The sequence below is a fragment of the Perognathus longimembris genome, chromosome 6, assembly GCF_023159225.1.
Source record: "Perognathus longimembris pacificus isolate PPM17 chromosome 6, ASM2315922v1, whole genome shotgun sequence".
Taxonomy (NCBI): domain Eukaryota; kingdom Metazoa; phylum Chordata; class Mammalia; order Rodentia; family Heteromyidae; genus Perognathus; species Perognathus longimembris.
In genome coordinates, this window is record NC_063166.1 from 68,233,109 (window position 1) to 68,260,780 (window position 27,672).

At 46.4% G+C, this 27,672-nt stretch overlaps 1 protein-coding gene across 1 annotated transcript in view; it reads left to right on the forward strand.

Moving 5' to 3' along the window:
• Chmp4b (charged multivesicular body protein 4B) overlaps positions 1-27,672 on the forward strand; it is a 36,612-nt gene continuing 8,940 nt past the window's right edge. The window contains exon 1 of the mRNA XM_048349023.1: positions 1-330. Coding sequence (XP_048204980.1) covers positions 141-330 — 190 coding nt within the window. The 5' untranslated portion in view covers positions 1-140. The remainder of the gene's footprint in view (positions 331-27,672) is intronic.

A 27,672-nucleotide genomic window follows, 5' to 3' on the forward strand; every position in this document is an offset into this window, starting at 1 on the left:
GAGGGAGGTGGCGCGGCCGGGCCCAGCTGCGGGGCGGAGGCGGAGGAGAGGCCTGCGGCGGCTGGGAGCGGCGGGGCCGGGAGTGGGCGCCGGAGCCGAGCCGGAGCGGGCGGCGAAGGCCGGCGCGGCGAGCAGCAACCATGTCGGTGTTCGGGAAGCTGTTCGGGGCCGGAGGGGGTAAGGCCGGCAAGGGCGGCCCGACCCCCCAGGAGGCCATCCAGCGGCTGCGGGACACGGAGGAGATGCTGAGCAAGAAACAGGAGTTCCTGGAGAAGAAGATCGACCAGGAGCTGACGGCCGCCAAGAAGCACGGCACCAAGAACAAGCGCGGTGAGGCGGCCCGGCCCCATCAGCCTCCCCACTGGCGCCTCTCGGGCTCCTGGGGCCCAGACTCCATCTTCCTCTGACTTGTCCCGGGGTCTGCTCTGACCCTCGAACTCTTCTTCCCCGTGACACTTCCTTCCAAGCCTGACTCCCTCCAGTGTCTCGCCGAGGCCTTCAGTGCCTTCCACCATCTGATTCATCCCACCCCTCTCCACTTGGGGTCCCCTCACCCTGCCAAGCCCCTTCAGGCTCCGAGCACACCGCGCTCCCCCTCCCCCGTTTCTGCTCCTTTCTCTGCTGCCTTCTCCTCCTCCTGTGCCCTCACGCGCCTTCTGAGCCTCTCTTCTGCCTCCATCCTGTCGTTTGTTTATGTGCTTCCTAGTCCCACCCCTCCCCTCTCTCAACCCCTTGGAGCCTGTGAGCCACCCGTGGCCTCTCTCCCTTTTCCCCTTGAATCGGAGTTCTCCTTGCCCGAAAGAAATGAGTAGGGAGAAGAGGCCCCCCTGATTCCCACACTGTGCGAACTTGAACAAGTTTTCCCCTTTAAGGCCTCAGTTTTCCTACCCACTAAGCTAGGGTTCCGCTTCCGCGAGGCCTAAGGTGTCCATAGTGCCTTGTGATTCACTTTTGGTTGCCTCATATCCTGGGGTGTCTCATGTTGCAAGGTTTTACCGTGTGACTCAACGCTTCCCTCATCTCTCTTGAACCAGAAATATGGACTCCATGCTTCCAGGCTGGGACACTCCCCCCCCCCCCCCCCCCCCCCAGTCTCGCATCTTTCGAGTTGATTCTTGAGACATCCTTACTTTGCGTCCTGTTGTCTAGTTTTCCTGGGCAAGTGCTTGTTGGTTTGTTTTTCCTCAAGTGCGATGGATATGACAGTGCTTCAGTTGACTGGAAAGCAACTGTATAAATGCGTGATTTTCCTTGTTTTGGCCCATGTGAGCTTGAATCATAGTGACAATTCTTTCTCCAGAAGGACCAGCCAAGGGAGGGAGGCCTTTAGGAGTTATACAAACAAGCAAACAAGTGTTCAACTCAGAAAATGAGTTCATTTACATTGCCCAGCACATAATTAGGGCTTATCTAGCATACTAAATCTCTATTTGATATATTCTTTATTTTAAAGGAGAACAAAATATCCTATCTTGAGGATGCTCCTCTGATATGTCAACGAACATGTTGGAAATTCTTTCTGAGGGCTTAATGCATTCAGCTGAATTCATAGCTTGAACAAAACAGTCTCTACCTTCATGTGTGTTTGTAGACCGAAACCAACAGGGAAGTTCTTGAAGAAGTTAATCATTTTAGAGATGGTGGTGATAAATACTAAACAAGAAAAAAGACAACATGATAGGAAGTTCTGGGTAGGCGGGGGCCTCTTTAAAAGGTAAAGTTTAAACTGAGCCTTGAGAAGAAAGAATGCTGTAAAAATCTGGGGGAGGAGTCTTCCAGGCAGGGAGAACTTTACCATGTAGGAAAAGACTGAATTTAAGAAACGAAGAGGGGGCTAGGAATATGGCCTAGTGGCAAGAGTGCTTGCCCCGAAAAAAGAAACCGAGAGGATCTCTGTGTCTGGAATACAGAGATTGAAGGAAGAGTATGAAGTCAGGAGGGGAAGGGGGAGGGAGAGTGTTTTAGACCTTGAACTTCCCTATAGAAAGTTTGGATTCTGGGCTGGGAATGTGGCTTAGTGGTAGAGTGCTTGCCTAGCATGTATGAAGCCCTGGGTTCCATTCCTCAATACCACATACACAGAAAAAGAAGTGGCTCTGTGGCTCAAGTGGTAGAGTGCTAGCCTTGAGCAAAAGAAGCTCGGGGACAGTGCCCAGGTACTGAGTTCAAGCCCCGGGACTGGGGGAAAAAGAAGAACGGAAATTTGGATTCTGAGTGGATGGAAAGCTTTTGGAGGGCATTACACTGGAGTGTGTCCTCAGTATTGGTGCAGTTTATAAAACATGTCTGGCTCTGGTTGCTCTTTGGAAAGTGGGCAGGGGGCAGGCAGGGAGGTCAGCAAGCAGTCAGTTGCAGGTGTCCATCTGTGGTGGACTCGAGTTGTAGCTTTGGAGATAGGGAATATGCTGTATTTTGATGTCTCTAGTCTTTTTGTCTGCTTTCTTTCTCTCCCTCATTCAAGCTCCTCTGTTACTCACTGGGAGTAATCAGAGTCCTGATTTTTACTAGTGTACATTTGGGGAAGCTTTGCCCCTTTGCAGGGTGGTGGTAGGGGGAGGGGTCATTGTACCTTCCATTTGCTTCCATCCCAGAAGGCAGTTCTCCATGGTCTACTGGTCTGGGGCTTGCTAAGGTTCTGCAGTTTAGAGGTGATAGAATTGCCTTTCAGGAGTCTTGGAGAGAAGTGCTGGCACACTGTGGTTGGCCAATCTCAGTTATTATAGCAGCTCAGAATAGTCTGTCTTCTTGAGTTTGCCTGTGAGGATAGGAGCTGCTGCTGTAAGCTGCCCTTGTTGTTGTCCTCTGGGAAAAGTCTCCTACCTGCTTCCCAGGATGGTGCTATGAGCTGCTACCCACCACCTGTGTGCCATTTGTTTACTCTACTTAACCTGCCACTGTACTGAGACCCTGGGCATCAGCGATGAGAAAACATTGGGTCTGCTTTCCAGGAAGTCACGATTGGAAGGACGGGGAGGGGAGGGGAGGACTAATTATAGTAGTAGGGTGTGTGTTTGTGGCTGAGTTCACAGAGGGGAGGAGAAAGGAGGAAGGTGGCTCTGCAGAAGAAGGAGGGAGAGGTGGGTTAGCAGAGTTTGGTGTGTTTGGAAAGCAGTGAAAGTATTTCCTAGTTGGGGTTAAAGTATGTTACCCACACAAAGCCCTTAACACAGGGCCTGCTATATGGTGAGAGATGGATATAACTAGAGAGTGGCCTCTAGCTTTTGGACCCAATCCTTGAGCTGGCTGCCCTATCTGTATGGGTGTTTGAAAAAACATTCCAGCAACAGCATAAACCAAGGTGTGTAGCTGACTAAGGAGAGGACAAGGCAGTAAAGAATAAAGGTAGAATCTTCCTTGGCTTGGTTGGAGGTATAGCTTCATCACCTACTAGCTGTGTGCCACAGGTAGGTTACTCTGCACCTCGAGTTCCTTCTGTGTGAATCAGGGTCCTAGTATTAGCATTACAGGATTAAAGTATGTTACCCACACAAAGCCCTTAACACAGTGCCTGCCATATGGTGAGAGATCAATAACTGCTTGGCTAGCCATTATCAATATTACAGGAGAATTGCTGTTATTTGGGTGGGAGCAAAGGGGCCTAAAGGGGCCTAAAGGAAGCATGGAAAACAGGAGGGGAAATAATATGATAGAGACCACAGGAGAATCAGAAGAGACTTGGTGATTTATTGAACTAATGGGAATGGGCAGGATAAAGGAGAGACAGGTGGAGGACAGTTCCGGAGTTTACAGCTTTGGCAACTGGTGGATGGTGGTACCACTGACCAAGCTGGCAAGTGGGGGGAGCCATACTTCATAGCAGTATAGTCCTTAGTCCTTTGAAGTTTGTCTTACAGCCTTACAGTTCCATTGTGGCTCCATGAGCCAGGACTTTACAGTCATGTTCACTGCTGTGCTGCTCAGCACAGTGGCCAGTGAATGCTTAATGTTCAGTAGGTACTGATGACTGGATAAGTATTTATGAAACGTATAAAACAATTTTGGAGGCATGTTCTATTATTCCTGTCGTATAGGGAGAAAGAGGAGGCTGAGGCGTAAGAGGGGTTGTAACTCAACCCAGAGACCTGTTCATTGGGTGGCAATGGGCACCTTGTGCTCTGTTTACTCCCACAATCCTCAGAGGCATCGTCATGGCCTTCATCATTGCTGATCTCATTAAGGACCCCACCTATGCAAGGTCTGGTGAGGCAGGACTGAGTCCGGTCCTTCAGTGTGTGTAGCCAAATGTGGATTCTTTCCTGGTGGTGTATACGTAGGAAAGATGATAAACCCCAGAAGCTTGATTGGATTCTTTGCAATGTATTCTAAGAAGTGATTTCAGTTAGAAGCCTAGAACAAAAATTGGATTGTATGTTTTCCCCCCCACACTTTTCTTTACCTTTCTTTTGTTCTACTGATCCTTGGGCATGTGGCAGGCTCTCTGAGTCTTCTCCATGCTTAATGGATGCCAAAGTGAGGATTAGCTCAGATAATGTATAAAAATGTAGCACCTTGTGGAGACCAAGTAAGTATATATACTTTTCCTTCTGTTTTTAGAAAGTTTTTTTTTTTTTTTGGCCAGTCCTGGGGCTTGGACTCAGGGGCTGAGCACTGTCCCTGGCTTCTTTTTGCTCAAGGCTAGCACTCGGCCACTTGAGCCACAGCGCCACTTCTGGTCGTTTTCTGTATATGTCGTGCTGGGGAATTGAACCCAGGGCATCATGTATGGGAGGCAAGCACTCTTGCCACTAGGCCATATCCCCAGCCCTTTAGAAAGTTTTCTTCAAGCAGATTTCTAGGGTTTAGTTATCAAAATGGTAAAGGTCATCTGGGCACCAAGTGGGCTCATGCCTGTCATCCTAGTTACTCAGGAGGCTAGGATGTAAGGATTGTGGTTTGAAGCCAGCTGGCCAGGTAAGTCCATGAGACTCTAATTTCTAATTAAGCACCAAAAAAGTGGAGCTGTGGCTCAAGTGGTAGAGCGCTAGCCCTGAGCAAAACAAAACAAAAACCAAAAAATACCTCAGGGACAGCACCCAGGACCAGCAAAAAAAAAAAAAAAAAGGAAACAGTCTTTCACTGAGATTTGGATGGAAACCAGGACCACCCAAAGATATTTTTCATACCTTTGTGGACAGTGTTGCTTTTCTCCTTTTCTCCCTAAGAAAGATGATTGCAGATCAAAGACTTCTTTTGTAGCATGGTAACTAGTTAAGGAAATAGCTACCCTTTGTGGTTTAGAGTTCTGCTTTTTTTCTTTCTGTTTTTAATAAATAGAAAGGACCATATTTTAGTTTAACAAGAAAATTGCATGCAATGGGGACTGCACCTCCCAGACTCCCTATAGTAGTTGATTTCTGGATGCAAATTTACAGGTTAATTTTGGTTCGGGATGCTGGGTATATGCAGAGGCCAGGAACTCTTGGGAAATATATCTTCATTAAGTTCTGCTCATTGCTGGAACAAGGGTGGGGTTCTCATATTTAATAAAATTATTCTGAAATATTTTCATGTGGGAAGACATCTTAATAAGTTAAATTTATATCGAGTCTGGCCTTTTGGTGCTCTGGAATATGAAGACACTTGGATGAAAACTACAGTGTCTTAATGGTGCATATGCCAGCTGGATCTTCTGTCCTTGAGGCCCTTAGGATGGAAAACCTGAAACCCACCCAGGGAGATGAGCAGTTGGAATTTCTCTTGGTGACACTTAAGATTCTTGTTTAAAGAAATGGTTGCCCTATTGAGTTTGGTTTACTTCCTAAGACAGATGGAGTGTGAGAGAGGCCTTGTGTGTTGGCTGGCATCTTCCATTCTAATGACAAAAATCTCCTTTTGCCCTATTTGGCAAAGAGATTAAATACTTTTTTAAGTTCCTGACACAGTAGGTTTATAATGTGATTTGAAATTGAAGATAGGTTTTGCATGGAAGTTGAACTAAATGTGTGGACTTCTGAGCTGGCCTGTTGTACTGGAGGAAATGTTGAGTTTTTTAGAATTGGGATTGAGAGTGGGGAGCCAGGTTTTTTTTAGTGTAGTCTGTACAGATATGTGCAGACAGCAAACTAGGATCTGATTTGTTTTTAGTAATCCAGAACCCTGATGTGGATCCAGAGCTCACTAGGAAGAAGAAAGGTCTATGAAAACTTGGTTTTCTTGCTCCAAATTGTTCTGTGCTGTGCCTTGTCTTTTTTGTTTTGTTTTGTTTTTGTTGCCAGTCCTGGGGTGTGGACTCAGGGCCTGAGCACTGTCCCTGGCTTATTTTTGCTCATGTGCCTTGTCTTTTTAAAAGAGTGAGAGGGGGTTAGGCATGGTGGTGCACTCCTGTAATTCCAGAACTGGGAAAGGAATAAAGCCTGAGGATCAAGAATTTAAGGTCAGTCTGGGCTAAGGAGACCCACCCTTAAAAAAGGCTAAGGGCCTGGCACTGGTGGCTCCCACCTGTAATCCTAGTTACTCAGGAGGCTGAGATCTGAGAATCTCTTCTGGAAGCCAGACTAGACAGGAAAGTCTGTGAGACTCTTAGCTCCAATTAATCACAGGAAAAGCCAGAAGTGGCCCTGTGGCTCAAGTGGTAGAGTGTTAGGTTTGAGCAAAAAAGAGCCAAGGAGAGCACTCAGGCTCAAAGTTCAGGCCTCAGGACCTGGGAAAAAAAAGGCTGAGGAGGGTAGGGGAATGATATTCAAAAGCATCTTGAGGTTAGTTATTTTGAGGAAGGATGATTACACGTGGAAGAAAAATTTGAGCACAGCAACAGGAAACAACAGACTTAATCGGATATAGCACTGGCCTGCTTCTTAGGTGTTGGGCTAAAGTCAGCAGGAGGAGGGCAGCATGATGATGTAGGCCAAAGACCCCTAGTTTGTGTGCAGCATTTTCACTCCAGCAGGGCTTGCTGGTTTTTACCATTTCTGGGTCTCATTTTCCCATCTGGAAGTAGAAACACTACCACTCCCTTCGTGGGGTCCTTGAGAGGTTATGGAGTAAGTCGATGTGTGTCAATGTATCTAGCAGAATGCCAGGCACATAAAGCGTGTTTCCTTTTTTCTTGTGTAATCTTCAACACAGTTAAGTATATCATAACTCAGCAAGGAAGACACACAGGTCCAAGTAATTATGATGAAAGACAAACTATAACAAGCATACAAATGAACTGTTAGCAGAAGACACACCAGGAAGAGATTAATTCTTTGGGTTGATGGGTTCACTGAGCTACCCAGCCAGTGCCCAGATTACTTTTGCAGTGTTCCTGCCAAGGGATTAGCCTTCAGACGAATGCTTCTGCTAATAGGATTTCTGCTAGGTGTTCTGTTCTCATGTGCCATAGCCCACTTGATTTTTGGATAGCTCTGATGGTGAGATCACTTTTCTTACTTGGAATTGAGAACTGTCTTCTTGACAGGGCGTACTTCAGTTATGGTTGGGTAGGAGTTCTGTAGGAAAGCAGTCTGGGGAGGTGGAAAGAATATGGAATACAAAAAGCTTGGAGCCAAACTCCAGCTCTGACTCTTAGACAACTGTAGACTGGAAAGCAAGTTGTTAATTCTGTATCCTGGGACCACATAGCACAGGACTGGCCTTTGCCATGACTCATGGAGAATGATGAGGCTTCTGTTTCAAGCCTCTGCTTCTCTAGGATGCTCTTTCCTGGTTACCCCCCTCTGGATGGTTGGTTAGTGGACAGAATTGAGTACTCCGAATATTCTAGCCAAGGTGTAAGCACCACAGCCCAGAACATGCAGGGTTATATACCATTTGTTTAGGAATTAGTTTGATTCTTTGCGCTTTTTGGGCCTGGTAATTCCTGCATCACTGAGGCAAGATCCCATTCCCTCCAAGAGGCAGTCATATTTTCCTGTGGCCTTTAGCAAGTGAACCCTAAAACTTTAGCTTCCCCCACCTCTGATGCTGGGGGTCAAACCCAAGGCCTTGTATACTGAACTTGTGCTCTAACCACTAAACTAGACTGTCAGCCCCTTGGTTCAGCTCTTCTTAAGAAGTCTTAGCTAAGTTGGGCGCCAGGGGCTCACACCTATAATCCCAGCTACTCAGGAGACTGACATCTGAGGATCACTATTTGAAGCCAGCTCCCATCTACTCAGGAGAGTGACATCTGAGGATCACTATTTGAAGCCAGCTGGGTAGGAAATGTCTGTGAGACACTTAATCTCTGATAAACTACTCAAAAAAACTGGAAGTGGTGCTGTAGCTCAGATGGTAGAGTGCTAGCCTTGAGCACAAAGATGCTCAAGGACAGTGCCCAGGCCCTGAGTTCAAGGCCCAGGACCAACACACACACACACACACACACACACACACACACACACACACACACACACACACACACACTTCTTAGCAGAAGGTTTGATGACTGAAGTTTATGTGAACAATTTCACCCTTGTCCTATATAGGCCAGCTATTCAAGGGGGCTTATTTGAGGGATGAAGAAAACCTGTACATCTGTTTGGTTATGGCTGTTTAGCTAAAAAATTAATGGTATGATATAGTGGAAAAAGTGCTGGGATTGGAGCCAGAAGACCTGAGTTTACATTCTACTTCTGCTACTTTGCAGTTCTATGATCCTGGGCAAGTTTCCTCATACTCTGAGCATCATTGTCTTCAATTGCAAAAAACAGGATGTAGTCTTGGTACTCAGTGAGGTCTGGGGAAAGATCTGCTAGAAATGTGGAGTCTCAGAGGAGAACCTTTGTTTTTATGCTCACTAAAGTTTGAGGGGGGCTGATGGTGTCACTCAAGCAGACTGCCTGCCCAATAAGCACCAAGCTCCTATTCATATCCCAATACTATTAAAAAAATAAAATAAAGACATTGGGTCCTACAAGACTTTGCCAGGCACTGATGGCTCATGCCTATAATCCTAAATACCTAGGAAACTCAGATCTGAGAATCATCATTCAAAGCCAACCCTGGCAGACAAATCCCAGAGACTTTTATCTCCAATTCAGTAGCAAAAAGCTAGAAATGGAGATGTAACCGAAGTGGTAGAGTGCCAACTGTGAGTAGAAAAATCCATTTGAGAGCACCAGGCCTTTAGTTCAACTCCCAGTATGTGCCTGGCATATGCCAGGCAAGTGTTGTGCCCACAACCCCTAGATAATGATTTTTAGTTCCATTACAGAAGAAGATTAGTGATTAGTGGTTTCCCTAAGGGCAGAGTCAAAGTTAGAGCCCTCTTTAAGTTCTAAGTCTAGTGCTTCCTACCAGATCTCGTTGGTTCCTTCCTATTAAATGCTCCATCTCAGATTCCCCTGTTAGCCTGTACATGGCTCAGGTAGCTAGTGGGAGTGGGTGAGGTAGGACAGTTGGGGCAGAGTGACTAGATTGGGCTATACACAGTGGGGCTAGCTAGGGTCAGAGAGAAGAGGAGATATGTCTGGTATGGTTTGAAAACTTATTCACTATACCATCCATCTATATCCATCCTTCCATTCATTCATCTACCCACTGTCTGCTACAATATCTGTGATACACCAATCTATCTTTTCCCACCATAAGCTCCTCTAAGTCAGTGTTTATTAGCCTGGACTGGATAGTTCTTGTTATGGGGGCTTGTCCTGTGCATTGTAGGATGTTTAGCAGCATCTTTGGTCTCTTGCCACTAGATGTCTACAGCATCCCCTCCAGTTGTGCCATCTAAAATGTTTCCAAATATAGCTGAATGGCCCTGGCGGGGCCAAAGCTACTCAATTAAGCACCATTGCTGTAGGACTCATCAGGCCTTAGCAGAGATAGTTCTAGAGCATCAGAAGCTGGCCCCAGCTGAGAGGCTCATGAAGAGCCGAACTGGGGGGGAGAAGGGAAGGAGGAGCCAGTGGGGGAGGGGGCTTTTTAGTCCTATTCTTTTGTTCTGCTGAGGAAACCAATGTGGAGAGCCTTAATGCAGGGGCACATGGCTTGTTTTCTGGGAATCTGGCTTGGGCTAGAGTCCAGACTTGAGTCCCTTCGACCCAGGGCTCTGTCATCAATCCCAAGGACCTCAGTCTTTTCAGTTTGGAGCAGTGTTTCGTGATAGTTTTGCTTTTTGTATTCATTAATAAGAAAATACAGATACATAATTCTTTTTTTTTTTTTTTTTTTTTGCCAGTCCTGGGGCTTGGACTCAGGGCCTGAGCACTCAGGGCCTGGCTTCTTTTTGCTTAAGGCTAGCACTCTGCCAACTTGAGCCACAGCGCCACTTATGGCCGTTTTCTGTATATGTGGTGCTGGGGAATTGAACCCAGGCCTTCATATGGGAGGCAAGCACTCTTGCCACTAGGCCATATTCCCAGCCCAGATACATAATTCTTTTCAGCCAGTATTCACTAAGCACCCATGATTCTTTCTGTGTCCTATGACTATGTCTGACTATCTAATGTAATGGTAGAGAGTGGTCAGAGGTAGACGCTTGTATGTAATTCTGTGTGATTTAGTGTTTTGGCAGTGCTTGTGAGCCAAGCCACAGAGCACTGGAGTGATAACCCCATGGGCTTACAACCCACAGGTTGGGAACTGCATTATAGTAGAGAATGGAATGAACAGCAGGCTTGAAACTCTGGGCCCTGAAACTGTGAACTCTCATCACACTTGAGATGGAAATCTCCACACTCTGGAAATAGAAAGCCAACAGGCTACCCAGCGTCTTCAATGCAGCACTCTCAACAGTTACACACTAGGGCATTTGTGATCAAACAAGAACATTTGGCCAGAAACAAGCTTAAGTTTCTAGTGTTAATTGGTAAATGGTGCATGGGTCTAAAGGGAGTTTAGAATACTGGCCTTGAACTTGAGAATTTGTTTCCAGAGCCTCTCATCCCAAAGCACTCGGCTCCTCTGCCGAGAACATTGTTCTTGCTTCAGAGGTAAGAAGCAAGGAGGCCAAGCCATACAAATGGTCCCTGAAAAACAACTAGCTCCTTCCAGGTTTGGGTGTTAGGGCTCTTGATTGCCTTCCCAGGATGGGCTGTTTGTTTCTGTCAGATGTTGATGGCAAAAAGAAAAAGGTTGGTAGATAAAGTTCCACCCAGTTTGGCAAACATCTTGAGCATTCACTGTGAAACTGCATGTGGGGTGCCAGCTGGGACACAGTTCTTACTTTTCAGCAACCTCAGTCTGGTGAGTGCTTGGGAGGAAAAAAAAGCACACAGCTATCTCTAAAATAAGGCACACTGTCATTGGTATTCTGTCAAAGTATGGCAGGAGACGCCAAAGGGAGAATTAACTCTAAATGGTTGACTCTGGTATGACACTGCCAGGGAGGGGAAGAATCTGAGTTGGGACTTGATAGATGAGCAGGATTTGGGATAAAGGAAGGGGTAGGACCATTCTGGCAGAGAGAGGAGTTATGGGAGCGGAGTGCACAGGTCAGTGTAGGCTGTGTGTGTGATGGGGGACAGGTTGGGGGAACTCCAGTGAGTAGAGTTAGAGCCTGAAAAAAGTAGGCTATGCCGGTGGAGGAGGCCCTGGGGGCCAAAGTGAACAATGGTGTTAGGTTGGATCTAGAAGGGACACTTGCTGTACCTAGAGAGCAGTGTGTGGGTCCCAGCAGCTGGCTCACTCTGTTAGGGTTTTTACCATTACTGCTTGGGGGAATGAGGACTTCAGAGGGGAAGTCCCATGGGTCACCATCCTTTCTCTTAAGACTTGTCCCTGGTTCCCCTTCTGCTCAGATGGGTAGAAGCAGAGCAGCAAGTTTTCTCCACTCTTATAGGTAAGCAGGCAAATAGCTGCTGAAACTGTCATGACTCAGTCTCAGTAAACAGGACCTTGCTAGGCTCCTTTTGTGTGCTACACTCCCAGATGTCTGGTGATTCACTCCATTACTTGTCATCTTCAGGATTAGTCTTCCTTTTAGTATTATCTTTGATCCAAAGCAGAGCTAGCTAGTTATTGTTTATAATGATGACCTCGTTTCTGAGGTCATACATTTCAAGTTCAGCCTGGACTCTCTTCTAGCTCATTCACAAAATCTGAAAACAATTCCTACCTGACCCCTTTCCATCCCCCAAATTCCCGGCCTCCTATGAGTGTTCCTGTTTCTTAGTGCTCCCTATATTACCCAGGATGGTCAATCATTGCCCTGAGAACTAAGACTCCTTTCCTGCTTTACCCATTCTCTGAGTCATATTACAGTAACCCTCCAGGGGAGCCAGATGTTGATCCAAATAGTTTTGCTGCATAAAAAGGTAGAATAATAGAGGAAGTGGCGCTGTAGCTCAAATGGTAGAGTGCTAACCTTGAGCTGGAGAGCTCAGGGACGGCACCCAGGCCCAGAGTTCAAGTCCCACAAATGACAAAAAAATAAAAAAAGATTTAATAATAGAATAGTGGGGGTACTGGACTGGTGGCTTGTACCTGCAATTCTTGCTACCCAGAAGGCTGAGATCTGAGGATGGCAGTTCAAAGCCAACCTGGGCAGAAATGTCCCTAAGACTTTTTATTTTTGTCAGGTGTGGGGCTTGAACTCAAGTCAGAGTTTGGGCACTGTTCTTGAGCCTTTGTGCTCAAGGCTATACCACTTTGATCCACAGCTCCACTTCCAGTTTTCTGGTGGTTAATTGAAGATAAGATTCTCACTTTCCTGCCCAGGCAGGATCCTGAGATCTCAGCCTTCTGGGTAGCTAGGATTACATGTGTGAGCCATCAGTACCCAGCTTCCTAAGACTTTTACCTCTGGAAGTGGAGCCATGGCTTAAATGGTAGAGCACTAGCCTTGAGCCAAATAAATCATAGGGATGGGTTCCCATGGCTCACACCAGTAATCTTAGCAACTCTGGAAGCTGAGATTTGAGGATAACAGTTCAAAGGCAGCCTGGGCAGGAAAGTCTATGAGACTTTTTAAATAAACACCAAAAAGCCAGAAGTAGAGTTGTGGTTCAAGTGGTGGAGCTCTAGCCTTGAGCAGAAAAGTTCAGGGATGGGCTGGGAATATGGCCTAGTGGCAAGAGTGCTTGCCTTTTATACATGAAGCCCTGAGCTTGATTCCCCAGCACCACATATATAGAAAATGGCCAGGAGTGGTGCTGTGGCTCAAGTGGCAGAGGTGCTAGCCTTGAGCAGAAAGAAGCCAGGGACAGTGCTCAGGCCTTGAGTCCAAGGCCCAGGACTGGTTAAGAAAAAGAAAGAAAGAAAAGTTCAGGGATAACTCTCAGGCCTTGAGTTAAATCTTGGCATGCGCATACACACACACACACGCACACACGCACACACGCACATACACGTGATAGATTATTTTCTGTGTTCACAGTTCAGTATGTCCCTTTTCATGGTAAAAGTTGAGGGCAGCCACAGTCTGTTTTGTAGACATTATGGACATTTTTCCATTTTGATTCCCTGGTTCTAAGGCCCTAGCTGGTAAGTGGCTTTTAGCTGTTCTCCTGAGCTTTCATCTTGGTAAGCAGTATAGGTGCCCAAGGGTATAGATCCTAGTTGCCTGAGCCTTGTTTGGACTGTGGCATACTTCTGACTTTATGGCTGCCCTTTTGGTGAACCAGGCACAGAACTCTTTGGGGGCTGAGAAGCCTAAAGCCCTGTTGGACAAAAACTCAGCAGTGCAACCTTGGACAGGAAAGACCTCACTTCCTATCTATCTGTGGGACCCCCTGATGGAGAGGATTCAGCTCCTTTGTGAGGACAGTCTAGAAAAGGCCCTGGCTTGAGTGCGTTTCATGAAATCTTCTCTGATTGAGGTTATGACTGGAGCATCCTCTATCTCCAGAGATGGTACTGGGGTATCTGGGTAACAGCAGCCTGTGCAGATGCCTGTGTGCTTACTGTAACATCACCCCACTAAGCCTCTTAGGAATATGGAAAACATTTACCCACCTGGTTCTAAATTAAGACCTTGTAAAACCTCAAGTCTGTACTGGTGCTCACTAAATCTCTCTCTCCCATTTATTAACTTGCACAGTACCTTCTTGTCTCCTAAGAAGCTTTGGGAAATCACACTTCAGAGGTCTTCCTGCCCAGACACAGGGAAATGCCAGATCCCAAAACCTGAGGTGATCAGCTAAAGAAAGACGAAACTGGGAGTGGATCCCCTGTCTCTGGATTGCAGTGCCTTCTGCAGTCCTATAAAGGGTCTGACTCTGGTGCTGCTGCAGCGTGCTCTCAGCCTGCTTTTGAAAATAAAGTGGAAGTTGCCACACTCAAATCAAAGCCAGCTGACAGGAGAGGTGGAGCAAACAGTTGCTATTTTCAGGAATCGTTTTCTTTGGAGTTGTAACTGGCTGTCAGGTTGGGCCAGCTGGTATAGTATAGGTGGAGGATCACAAACCTTAGGGTCTTGTTTTTGACGCTGTATGTCTGGTGCTGACAAAGCACCATCTTTCCCTGTGTCACAGCTTCCTCCCCGGCCATGGACCAAACTAATTGTACTTCTCAGCCTGTTCTTCAAGACTGGAGCTCTCTAGAGATTTGGAAAAGTTAGTAATACATAAATAGCAATTTTTTGGTACTTAAAAAAAAATTAAGTTGTAACTTAATTTACAGTAAGGCAGATGTCTTTAAGTGTACAGAACAGTAGATTTTTACAAATGTATACACCTACTCTCCAGGACAGGCACTGGAAATCCTGGTGATTTTATAGCAGCTTAGGACTTGGGAAGAGAACAGTATTTATTTACTCTGGTCCCTTTAAGAATCTCAGAGGCCTTCTGTTACTCATTCCATGTGTTTCCTAAACACCTTGTAGTTCAGGACACCTGCTAGATATTTCTGAGAGTCCAGAAACCAAGAATGGTCATCTTCTGTCTCAGGCTTCTAGCCTGTAGCCTGCAGAGTTCTGACTAGAATCCAAAGGAAAAAGGCCAGATACATTAGGAGAGGAAGCTTCTAGTAGAAAGAGCTGCCTCTTGCTAGGAAAAGAGGATGTGGGTATTTCTACATTCCTTTCCACATTGTAAACACATAGGAACCTCACCCTCATCCAGCCCATTCTTTGCTGATTATATTGGTGTAGGAGAGGTACAAGCAGCTAGCTGAAGATCTGCACTTTGTTTCTCAGCCATGCCTTCTCTCTGGGAAGCAGGCAGTGCTGGAGCAGCATAGTGGAAAGCAAAAATAAGAGGCCCCTCTCGCTTCTACGTTAGGTCCAGTTCTCAGGAACTGACATCCCTGTGTCTTGAGACTTCAGTCTGTGAGATCAGAATTGTTTTTTTATGCCAGTCTGGGGCTTGAACTCAGGACCTGGGCACTGCCCCTGAGCTTGTTTTGCTCAAGGCTAACACTCTACACTTGAGCCACAGCACCACTTCTGCCTTTTTCTGTTTCTGTGGTACTGAGAAATCGAACCCAGGGTTTCATGCATATTAGGCAAGCACGCTACCACTAGCCACTTTCTCAGCCCCAGAGACCACACCTTGTGAAATAATTTTGGCCTGAATTTCTTTACCATCTTTGGGCAAATAGTTTTTGTTATTGTTTGTTTTGTGCTGGTATCAGGGCTTGAACAGAGCCTTGGGCTTTCCATCAGCTTTTTCTGCTTTCAGCTGGTGCTATACCACACCTTGAGTTCAACTTTTTTGCTGGTTAAGTGGAGATGGAGCCCCCTGACTTTTCTGCCCAGGCTGACTTTGAACCTTGATCCTCTAGGTGTCAGGTCTCCTATGTAGCTAGGATTATAGGAGTGAGCCACCAGTGCCTGGCCTAATTTTCTTTTTCTTAAAATATAAACAGACCCAAGAATGACTTTTCTGTTCCTTTTAGTATATGAGAATCATATGGTTTTAATTCCTAATAAAGGTATATGGCTCTGTGGTTGGGTAGGAATGAAGACCATGTCCAAAGTATGTGCTTGGGGATCCCCCCCCCTTTTTGTTAGTTGTGTAGCTTGAACTCTGGGCCTAGATGCTGTCTCTTAGCTCTTCCGCTCAAGGCTAGTGCTGTACCACTTGAGCCACAATGCTACTTCTGGTTTTCTGGTAAGAGTCTCATGGACTTTCCTGCCTGGGCTGGCTTTGAATTATGATCCTCAGATCTCAGCCTCTTGAGTAGTTAGGAGTGAGCCACAGGTGCCTGGCTGGATCCCTATTTTTTTTTTTTTTTTTTAAGAACGCTTTCTGGGCTGGGAATATGGCCTAGTGGCAAGAGTGCTTGCCTTGTATATATGAAGCCCCGGGTTCGATTCCTCAGCACCACATATATAGAAAATGGCCAGAAGTGGCGCTGTGGCTCAAGAGGTAGAGTGCTAGCCTTGAGCAAAAAGAAGCCAAGGACAGTGCTCAGGCCCTGAGTCTAAGGCCCAGGACTGGCAAAAAAAAAAAAAAAAAGAAAGAAAGAAAGAAAGCTTTCTGAGGTAGATAAGACCAGTGTATAAGGTAGGGTCTGTGTGAAGAGATGACACCCTAGGACATCTGAATATTACAGAGCCCTACATGTGTAGAGGGTAGATAGGGAAGGGAAAAGGGCGATGGCTCAGCCTGGCTATATCTTTGGGTTCTGATAAGTTCCTGGATCTTGGGAATACACGGGACCAGAGCTTACCTGGGTTCATTCCCTTGCTCCAGATGAGGAAACTTAAGGCTTGGCCAGAACTGGGGCCAGAACCAAGTCTGTCTGGTGAAGCATTTGTCCTTCTGGTGGCAGGAAGGTGAATGGAGTCAGGAATAGAAAGGTGCTAAGGAAGAAGGGGAGACAGAGCAGAGGCTGCCCATCACCCAGGAGAGGGAGCCTAGAAGCCCATAGAGACTGGGCAGGATTAAGGATTCTGAATAGTTGGAGAATTTTCAGTGCCCACAGTCTTTGTATTAGTTAGCTAAGACTGCCTTAAAAAATACCTAGACCTAGAGGCCTGTGAGAAAATGACTTTCTCATAGTTCTGGAACTAGAAGTCCAGGATCAAAGTGGGTGACTAGGTTTTTGCGGAGGCTTTCTTCTTGGCTTGCAAATGGCCACCTTTTGCTGTGTCCTCAAATGGCTTTGGCCAGTGCCCACATGTACAGGGTAAGGAGGCAAAAAGAAGGATCTCTCATTTTATAAAATTACTAATGCTTCCCAAGGAAGCCTGCTTTCTGGAGTGTGTGTGCGCGTGTGTGTGTACTTGTGTGGGTGCGCATGGGCTTGAACTCTACATGGGAGCTGTCTTTTAGCTTTGCGTGTGTGTGTTTGTGTGTGTGTGTGTGTGTATGTGTATGTGTCGGTCTTGGAGACTTGAACTCAGTGTCTAGGTGCTATCCCTGAGCTTTTGCTTAATGCTATCACTCTAGCCACCCCACTCCTCCATTTCTAGTTTTTTTTGTTGTTGTTGTTTTGCCAGTCCTGGGGCTTGGGATCAGGGCCTGAGCACTGTCCCTGGCTTCTTTTTGCTCAAGGCTAGCACTCTGCCGCTTGAGCCACAGCGCCACTTCTGGCCGTTTTCTATGTATGTGGTGCTGAGGAATGGAACCTAGGGCTTCATGTATACGAGGCAACCACTCTTGCCACTAGGCCATATTCCCAGCCCCCATTTCTAGTTTTTTTTTTTTGGTGATTAATCACAGACTTTTCTAACCAGGCTGGCTTCAAACCATGATCCTCAGGTCTCAGCCTCCTGAGTAGCTAGGATTACATATGTGAGCCACTGGGACATGGGTCCTAACATTTCTGTCCTTTTATTCTTTTCTACTCACTTGACAGTAATGTGAGTTGTGACTTGTTCAAGAAAACAGAGATTATTATTACCCATTGTTTGTTTCTGCTAATTCTGCAGCTTGTAGCTTGTCCTCCAGTTTTATTATTGTCACATATGTGATTATAAGCCACAGTGTTCATTCAGTAAGGAAGACCAGATAGCTAACTCATAACCAAGCCAATTTTGTTTCCTGCGCTGGGGATTGAACCTAGGGTTTTGTGTAGGCCAAGTATGTGTTCTATGTTCTACCCTGCCCCATCTTTGTTTTTTACTGGTGGTTAAACTATACAAAACATAGCTGGGCACTTGTGGCTCACACCTGTAATCCTGGCTATTTAGGAGGCTGAGACCTGAGGATTGTGGTTCGAAGCCAGCTCAGGCAGAAAAGTCCTTGAGACTCATTTGCAATAAACCACTCAGAAAAAAACGGAAGTGGCATTGTGGATCAATGGTAGAGTGCTAGCCTTGAGCAAAAGAACCTCAGGGACAGCACCCAGACCCTGAGTTCAAGCCCCAGGACCTGCCACAAAAAAAACAAAAAACAAACAAAACAAAAAAATGTGCCATTTTAACCATTTGTAAATTCACAGTTCTGTGAATATACTTTCATTGTTGTACTGGCCTGCTTTTTTGTTTTTTCTTGGCCAGTTCTGGGGCTTGAACTCAGGGACTGCGCACTATCCCTGAGTTTTTTTTTTTTGCTCAAAGCTACCACTCTATCACTTGAGCTACAGAGCCACTTCTGGCTTTTTCTGTTTATGTGGTACTGTGGAATTAAACCCAGGGCTTCATGCATGCATTCTTCCACTAAGCTACATTCTCAGCCCTTGCTGGCCTGTATTTAATCTTAGAAAACTACTAACCCACTAGATGAGCTATTTTCAGTGGGATGGATGGAAAAAGAAATAGGCTCTATGTGTGTGTGGAGGAGTTGGGAGGTTGGATGCAAAGAAGAATATGGTCAAAATAGATTGTTTGCATCTGTAAAAATAGAACAATGAAAGCTGGGCACCAGTAGCTCACACTTATAATTTTAGCTACTTAGGAGGCTGAGGTCTAAGGTTGGAGGTTCAGAGCCAGCCCAGGCAGGCAAATAAGAGACACTCGTATCTTCAGTTAATCAGCGAAAAGCTGGAACTGGAGGTTCTATTCAAGTGATGGCTCAAGGGGTAAAATGTTGGCCTGAGTGAAATCTAAAGGCCCCAAATTTGAGCCTTAGTACTGGCACAAAACAACCCCAAAATGAAAATGAAACCTTATGAAAGTGTTCAGGGAAATGGAGAAGAGTGAAAGGGACAGTGATAGAGGCCAAGATTAATTGGAAGTCATTGCGAACATGTAACCCCCATAACTAGTGTAAGCCAATAAAAATTACCTGGTTTTGTGAAGTTAATATACGCTAAGAGATCAAATGGTTAATATCTGATCTCTTGGAGCCTATGTCTACTGTAAAATGGAAATTTAGTAGTGTTATGGGCCAAGGAATGAGACAGACTGAGTTTGAATCAGGCACCACACTTGTTAAGTGCAGTTTTTTAGTTACAGGCGTCATCTTACTTTGTGGAAAGGGCATTTATTAACTCACAGGACTGTGGGAAAGGGTAGGGTGGGGCTGCGTCTCTTTCTGCCACTAGACTACAGTTTTACTGACTTCCTTCTAAGTCTTTTCATGGCTTTAGGCCAGTAGCTTACAGAGGTTTTGTTTCTTTGTTTTATTTTTTGCTGGTATTGGGCTTTAAACTCTGAGGTATCTATTCTTTCAGCTTGCTTGCTTGCTCACAGCTATCACACCTCTAGTCCTGGCTTGTAGTTTGGATTTCTGGGTGTAAATCCCTCCATCTTCATTTTACTCCTATCTCTGTTGGAACAATTGCAGAGGGGGATTGTGACTGGCTATTATGGTCATGTGTTCATGACTGGCCAACTGCTGTCATCCAGTCAGAGTTCTGTGGCTCTGATGGCTTTGAAAGCCATCCTGTGGTCAGAGCGGTGCAGCAGGCTGAGGCTTGGGCTTGAGGGAGTTGGTCCTTAGGAAAAAATTGCTCCATGCTGTTTCTCTTCCTCCCTAGGAGAGCATACTGCTGGAATATTCTTTCCCAGCAGGCCTTGTGAGGAAGGCAGACGACTGGGTTCTAGTTCCTAGGTCTGCCTCTCTACTAGGCTGTCCTTTAAAGGTTTGCTGAGCACTTATCCTGGCCCTTCATCTCTGCCTCCCAAGTAGCTCAGCTATAGTCTTGAGCCACCATACCTCCTTGTGGACTAAAGAATCTGTTTCCTAGGTCTTTTTTTTTTTTTTTTTAAACCTGGTGCTTCTGTTTGGGCTGGGAGGATGTTAGGTCTCTGTAGTCCTCTCCTTCATCTTGCCTGATTCTGAAAGGAGAGCAAGGTGGTTTGGTTTCCCTCTTGTTCTGCTTTTCTAATGAGTGTGCATGCTGGCAGTGGATTTCTGCTGACATTCCTCTCTCTCTCAGCTTCTACACAGACTTCCCCGGCCCCCAGTCCTTGGTTGTCCTCTCAGTTGCCAGGGCACTCTCATGCTGGCTCAGGCAGAAGGGGGCCCTTGTTGGCATGGATTCAGCTGGAAGCAGAGGAAGAAAAGCCAGCAGGAAAAGAAACAGTGCATCCCAGCCTGGGAACGGAAACCAAGGGCAAGCCGTTTCCCTTACCCAGCCAAGAAGTTGGTCACCTAGGCTAAGAGTATCCGGCCTGGATCCTGGCAGGTGGGGGGAAGGGACCAGTCACTGCCTTCACTCTTGCTGGGTAGGTTCAGCCCACACCTCTAATACCATTGTTAGGAGAGTTTTGTTCATCGTTATGGTTTTAAATTTGGGGGTGGAGTGGGGTGGTCCTTGGGCTTGAACATAGGGCTGTGTGCTGTCCCTGAGCTTTTTTGTTCAAGGCTAGTGCTCTACCAGTTTGAGCCACAGTGCCACTTCCACCACTTTCTGGTGGTTAGTTGGAGGTAAGAGTCTTATGGACTTTTCTGCCCGGGCTGGCTTTGAACCTTGATCCTCAGATCTCAGCCTCCTCAGTATCTAGGGTTACAGGTGTGAACCACTGGCACTCATCTGGTTATGGCTTTAATATAGTTGCCTTTCCATGTCTAAACAGGGGAAGAAATTGGCTGTTATCTTTTTGTTTGTACTTTAGATAGTTGTATAAATGGTACATAGTTTGTGTTTTTGTGCCAGTCCTGGGGCTTGAACTCAGGACCTAAGTGCTATCCCTAAGCTTTTCTTGCTCAAGGCTAGTGCTCTACCACTTGAGCCACAGCTGTACTTCATCTTGTTGGTCATTAATTGGAGACAAGAGTATTGTGGACTTCTCTGCTTGGTTTTACCCTGGACCACGATCCTCAGGTTGTAGTCTCTTGAGTAGCGAGGATTATAGGCATGAGCCACTCACTGGCGCCCAGCTGGTATGTAATTTGGAAAGTACTTCTCCTGCCCTAGTCACTTTGTACCTTCTTAGAGATAAGTAGTTATAGCACCCAGTATAGTTTCTGCAGGTACAAACATAAGTACATATAGGTATGCAGAAATCACAACACTTTGGTTACCTTTGAATCCTGTGCCTCTGTAGTTTTATGATAAATAATTTAGATTTAACCCACTTGTGCTCCATCTTCCATTGTATGGAATTAGAGAATATAAATTCAGCTGGGCATTGGTGGCTCATGCCTGTAATCATAGCTACTCAGGAGGTTGAGATCTTAGGATCACAGTTCAAAGCAGCCTAGGCAGGAAAGTCTGTGAGACTCTCATCTCCAATTTAAGTCCAGAAAACTGGAAGTGGAGCTGTGGCTCAAGTGGTAGAGTACAAGCCTTGAGCTAAAGAGCTTTCCTGCTAAAGTCTAGAGTGCTACTACTTTGAGCCATATTTTTTGGTAGAGTATCATGGACTTTCCTGTCCAAGATGGCTCTGAACTGTAGTCCTCAGATCTCAGCCTCCTGAGTCGCTAGGATTGCAAGCATGAGCCACCTGTGCCCTGCACCAAACCGTTTCTTAACCATTCTTTTTGTTTGTGGAGTGGGTATCAAGACTTGAACTCAGGCCTTTATGCCCTTGCTCAGCTTTTTTGCTCACAGCTGGTGCTCTACCACTTGAGCCATGCCCTCTGTCTGACATTTTGCTCATTCACTGGCGATAGAACCTCATGGACTTCTGTGATCTGGCTGGCACGAGGCTGACCTTGATCTTCCAGGTCTCAGCTTCCTAAGTGGCTAGTATTATAGACATGAACCACCAGTGCTCTGTTCTTAGCCATTCTTTTTAGTTTTAGTGTGAGACAACTCCATAGATAGGGTCCCTTCCTCCTCCAGTGTCCTGTGCTTGCTTTCTCCCATCTCCTGGCCTGTGAGCTGCTTCTGCCATAAGACTGTACATAGCATTTTTGTTCCTAGTAAAATGTCAGAAGGGAATACAATTCCAATATAGTGTGATAGGAACTGTGCTGAGGTGTATCTAGACACAGGCTCTCAGCAGTAGTGGGAGGAGTCCTGTCCATTCAGGATATCTGGCTTGAATTCTTCTGCATTCATTTCAGTACTTCTGTGACCTTGAGCAGGTTGTTGAAACTGGAACTTTAGTTTCCTCAGTTTCATCTGAACATAACCTTAACTACCTAGAGCCAATTAATTACTAGAAGCATGAGATTAATTCTAGTTATAAGGTGCGGTCAGATAGCCTCCAAGGGCTCTGAAGTGAGTAGAAAGTGTGTAATCCCAGCTCTTGGGAGGCTGAGACAGGAGAATTGTGAATTCAAGGATAGCCTGAGTTACACAGCCAGCCCTGTCTTGAAAAGTAAATAAAAGGATGACTGCTACTCAGCTCCAGTGATTGTTGCCGGATGCATTGCATTTGCAGAAGAATCCCAAACCTGGGCTTGTGTGTGGACTACAAAACATTCCATTGTACATGTTGAGACTTATCTGTGGGCTGTATAGATACTGTTTTCTGAAAGCTGTTTAGATGGAATTCTGCAGCCTGGCTGATGCACGGGAATGGAACTTGGCCTTGGATTCCAGAACACAGGAGCATGTCACTTTCTTCCCAGGATCCTACTTCCCCATGTAGCTCTGAGTTATCCTTGTCACCCCGAGCTTCTTCCTAGCTGCCTCCTGGGTTGGGAAGTGAACTTCCTGTTAGGGCTGGGGGTGTGGCTCTGGGAGAGCTTGCCTGGCCTAAGGCCCTGGGCTCCATCCTCAGCATGGTGAAAACAACCACAAAAGATCCCACCTCCACTTCCTTCTTCCTGCCCATGTGGAACCATGCGCTAGCACTGCCACAGGAAGCCATTAGCTGCCCTTTTGGAGCAGGACGTGGCAGCCACCTTGTCCTATGCATGGTTCCCTTTGTTGAACCTAACTTCCCTTAACCATCTTTTTTCCTCTTCCTGTGAGCTGGACCTTTCCTGTTGGGTAGTCCGAACAGTCCACTGCTGATTCTCCACCTCTGTCCCTACCTCCAGGTGTAGTCACAGAGGAGGTCCCGAGTTTACTGTACCCTATAAAAGCCAGCCCCCACATCCCACAGGTGGGAAGGGGGGGTTTGACATAGAAAAAAAATGTGGGCATGTGACAGAAGTTTGAGAAACCTTACCAACTTCTTACCAGGGGCCTTAGCTTTTCTAGAACATAGAGGAAAGGTTATTCTAGGTCCTGGGCCAAGATCTGGAGTCCATTTTGGGGTGAGAGGATGGAGGGCACTGTCAGGTGCAGACACAACTGGGTGCTCTGGGTACCTGCCCTTCCTCTGTGTTCAGTGCCATTGGTGACACACAGGTGGCTCTGCCCTTGAAGAGCTTCTGGTGTAGGGGAGACACGAGATAGGCTCGGGGAAGGGGAACGAACCTCACTGCCTTGGCTTTGTAGTCATCAACCTAACTGCAGAAGGATGGTCATAGGGTTGGACTTTACCAAATACAAATCCCCTGGGAAGAAAAGTTTTGCCCAATCAGCGGTTTTTACCACATGGAATGTCAGTTAGAGTTTCTAGACAGATTGAGCCACGTCTGGGTGCTCTTGGAGCCAGACTGCTGGCTTGTAGTAACAGAGTACAGAGGAAGGCAGCAGAGGCCGTCAGGGGGCTAGACTCAGGCAGAAGCAGGCCATCTGTTTGCTTAGGCAGGATGATGTTTGTCCTCAGAGAAAATATGTGCCCTTTGCAGACAGGCAGCCTGGCTTTGATCCCAGGCCTGCCATTGTCTGACTATGAGTTGAGCAGGTGATAAACTCTTCTAAGATCCTAATCTGTCAAATAGGACGATAATAGTGTCTACCCCTGGTGGCGGTGAGATGGAGCAAGTAAAGTGTCAGTCTTGGTTCCTGGGTCTCTAAAGGCCCTCATCAGTGTTAGCTGCTGTCACATACAAGAGGCTCTCGCTTTATCTGTAGTCTCACTTTTGTACTGTTAATTACCCGTGGGGTCATCTGTGGCCTGCATGAAAATGATAAGTGGAAAATTTCAGAAAGAAGTGGTTCATAAAATTTAAATGTTACAATTGTTCTGGCTTATTATTCTCAGCTTTTTGCTGTGCCTAATTTGTAAATTGAACTTGATCCCAGGATCTGTTTTAAGGTTTCAGGAATGCACGGAGGGATCTTGGAACATCTTCCTAGCAACTGTTCCTTTCCCACTCTACTGCTTGCCACTCCCGCTTGCTTGGGGAGACACACTGGGCTAGGGGAGAGGGCAAGCCAGGGACAAGAACATGGAGATCCTCAGAGAGCTAGATCATGTTGGACATGAGAGGCCAGGTGGAGAAAACACCACATTCACGAGCTATTTTCACAGATTACCTCTGTCATCTCTCCAGGGGCTGCTACTGTCACTCCCATTTGCACTGCTGTGCACTCCCTTTGCTGAACCACATTCAGAGAGGCGAAGTAACTTAGCTGACACACACCCAGCTTTGGGGCCAAGATTTTGACCCAGTTTCTCCACACTGAGCTCATGTGCCTTTCTCTGTGTCCCAGTGCTGGCCGACTTCAGCCAAGGCCCACGGGAAAAAAGAAGTGAATCCTGCAGTTACAGTTACCAGTGATAGACTATTTATTCATTTTCTTTTCTAGTACTGACTGGGGATTGACTTGGGGGCTTGCCACACACCAGGCAAAGCAAGCACTCTGCCATTTGAGCTGTGCCCCTACACTTTTGTTTTGGGGACGGTGTCTTGCTACCTTTGTTTAGGGTGGTCTTGAACTCCTAATTCACCTCTCAGTAGCTGGGATTTGCAGATGTGTACCACCATGTCCAGCTATCAGTAACAGACTTTTTCTGAACACTTACTACGTGGCAGTGGTGTGCCAAGCATGTCACTCACATACCTCATTCCAGTCCACACAGAACCCCAACTACTAGTGAGGGGAAGAGTGAGTAACTGGCGTAGGGTGACTTGATTATGGAGCTGTAAGTTGAAGCTGGACAGCTGGACACCCTAGATCACCTTGGTAATTTGAGGTGAGCCAGCATTTTCCAAGCTTGTCTGGCCACGCAGGTGTTCATCCGATGAGGTTTTGTATAGAGCATGCTCTGTATGTGCTTCTAAAATGTTTCTGGGGCCGTTTAAGTGCTTAATTATGTTTTTTTTTCTTTCATCTTTGTCCGTGTTAAACAGATAAAGGTCTTGTTTCTTCCTTTCTAGGACTTTCTTTTGCAGCGAGTACTGTACTCCCTGTGTGTTTGCTGATGAAGTCAGCAAGGTTTCAGACTCCCAATTTCCTGTTCATAAACAAGTACTTATTTTACCATCTCTAAATGGAGTGCATTAGCCCCAGGCTATGGAGAGCAAATTAGGGGAACAGGGAAACACATCACAGAGCTGATGAGCATTCTCTGAGGAAGGTATCTGTGCTTCAGCCTGAGCTCCTGGCTGTGTGGGAATAAATACAGCAGTGTCAAGGATAGCATTCCAAGAATAAGGCCTTCTTTTCCCCAGGTGAGCCGGACACACAAAACTGCCTCAGTATTGGAAACCAAGTTTGGAGTTTGGTTTCTGAGAACCCATGTTGTTCCTGCAACCTTCATATGGGGGAGAGAAATGACAGCCCCATCTTATCCCCATCTTCTGAAACTTCCGCAGCACCCAATTGGAGAAAATAGCCTTGACCCAGGCCCACAAGCACCTTTCTCTAGTCTTTGTTCTTTTTCTTCTAACTGGGGCTTAGGAGAGAAAGCCACATGGCTTTCCAGTTTATGCGCAGCCTGAACTATTGAAGAAGGTTGACAAAGGGAAGTTGGGAAGTAGGTGAGAGAGTGTTAGTCAAACAGTTTTTCCTATAGCAGGAGGACCCGTGATGTATTTCTAGCAACATTAAAGGTAACTCGGTCCAACTGCTGGAAAAAACACTGGACTGGAGACCTGAGCTTTCGTCTTCATTCTTCCTCTGATTCGCTGTAGACTGGGTCTTGGTAGCTTGTGGCCCTTCCACCCCACCCCCCCAATAAGTTTATTTGAAAGTGAAAAAAAGCTATGAAAAAAAGTAACAAGAGATTCTCCATTCCAAGAAGGTCCCCAGAGAGGAATATGTGGCCCCCTCTATGGGCGTCATTTTTCTTAGTCATCTACTGATGACCGACCAGAGTTGGATATAATACTTCCAAGAGTTTTCCAGCCCTCTCTGTTGTTTTGTGTTTTTTTTCTTCTGCCAGTCCTGGGGCTTGAACTCAGGGCCTGGGCATTGTCCCTAAGCTTCTTTTTTGCTCAGGGTTAGCACTCTACCACTTGAGCCACAGTGCCACTTCTAGCTTTTTTTGTTTATGTGGTACTAAGGAATTGAACCCAGAGCTTCATGCATGCTAGGCAAGCACTCTACCACTAAGCCATACTCCCAGTCCCTCTCTCTGTTCTTTTTTTTTTTTTTTTTGGCCAGTCCTGGGCCTTGGACTCAGGGCCTGAGCACTGTCCTTGGCTTCTTCCTGCTCAAGGCTAGCACTCTGCCACTTGAGCCACAGCGCCGCTTCTGGCCGTTTTCTGTATATGTGGTGCTGGGGAATCGAACCTAGGGCCTCGTGTATCCGAGGCAGGCACTCTTGCCACTAGGCTATATCCCCAGCCCCTCTCTCTGTTCTTGATGTCAGTATTATAACTTTCTCTATCTTCTTGCCTTTCTCCCTCCCTCGCTTGCTTCCTTCCTTCTCTTTCTCTTTCTCTCTGTCTTGCTATTCTGAGGTTTAAACTCAGGGCTTTGTGCTTGCTAAGCAGGTGTTCTACTGTTTGAGCCATCCTAGCCCCTTTTGCTTTGGCTATTTTTGAGATAGAATTTCACCTTTTGTCCAGGCTAGCCTGGACCTCAGTCTTCCTATTTTATACTCCTTTAGTAGCTGGGACGAAAGGCACACTTATCAGGTACCCTCCATGCCTAGGGTTTTTGTTTGGTTTGGTTTTGGTTTTTTTCCTGTCAAGGTAGGGTTTTACCAACTCTTTTGTCCATACTGGCCTAGAACCAAGATCTCCCAACCTCATCCTTTATAGCTGAAATGGCAGGCATGAGCCACTAGCACCCAGCAAGATTTTAACTTTTTTGTTTTTTTTTTCATTTGGGTGCCAGTTCTGGGGCTTTGAACACAGGGGTTTGGGCGCTGTCCCTGAGCTTTTTTGCTCAATGCTAGTTTTCTACCAGTTGAGCCACAGCTCCACTTCTGGCCTTTTTTGGTGGTTCTTTGGAAATAGAGTCTCATGGGCTTTTTTTGCCTAGGCTGAACTGTGGTCCTCAGATCTTAGCCTCCTGAGTAGCTAGGATTATAGGTGTGAGCCACCAGCACCTGGCTTTAACTTTTTACTGGTTATGGTTTGATGGGATCAATGATGCTACCTGGTGCAAGGATGGTTGCTACTGTCCCTACAGAAGGATGAGCTTCTTTGACAGTGGTGAACTTTGTGAATTTTGGCATACGCAGGACAAAGGACAGATGATACCCCCACCCACCCAACCCCATCCCCCGCAAACTGTCAGCAAAGTGACTGGTGTCTTGAGAGCCAGATGTGGTTCTCCGGGCTAGGAGCTTCAGGGCTTCCTAAGCATCTGAGGTTGATCCATGGGCAGGATGAGTCAGGAGCATCCGAGCCA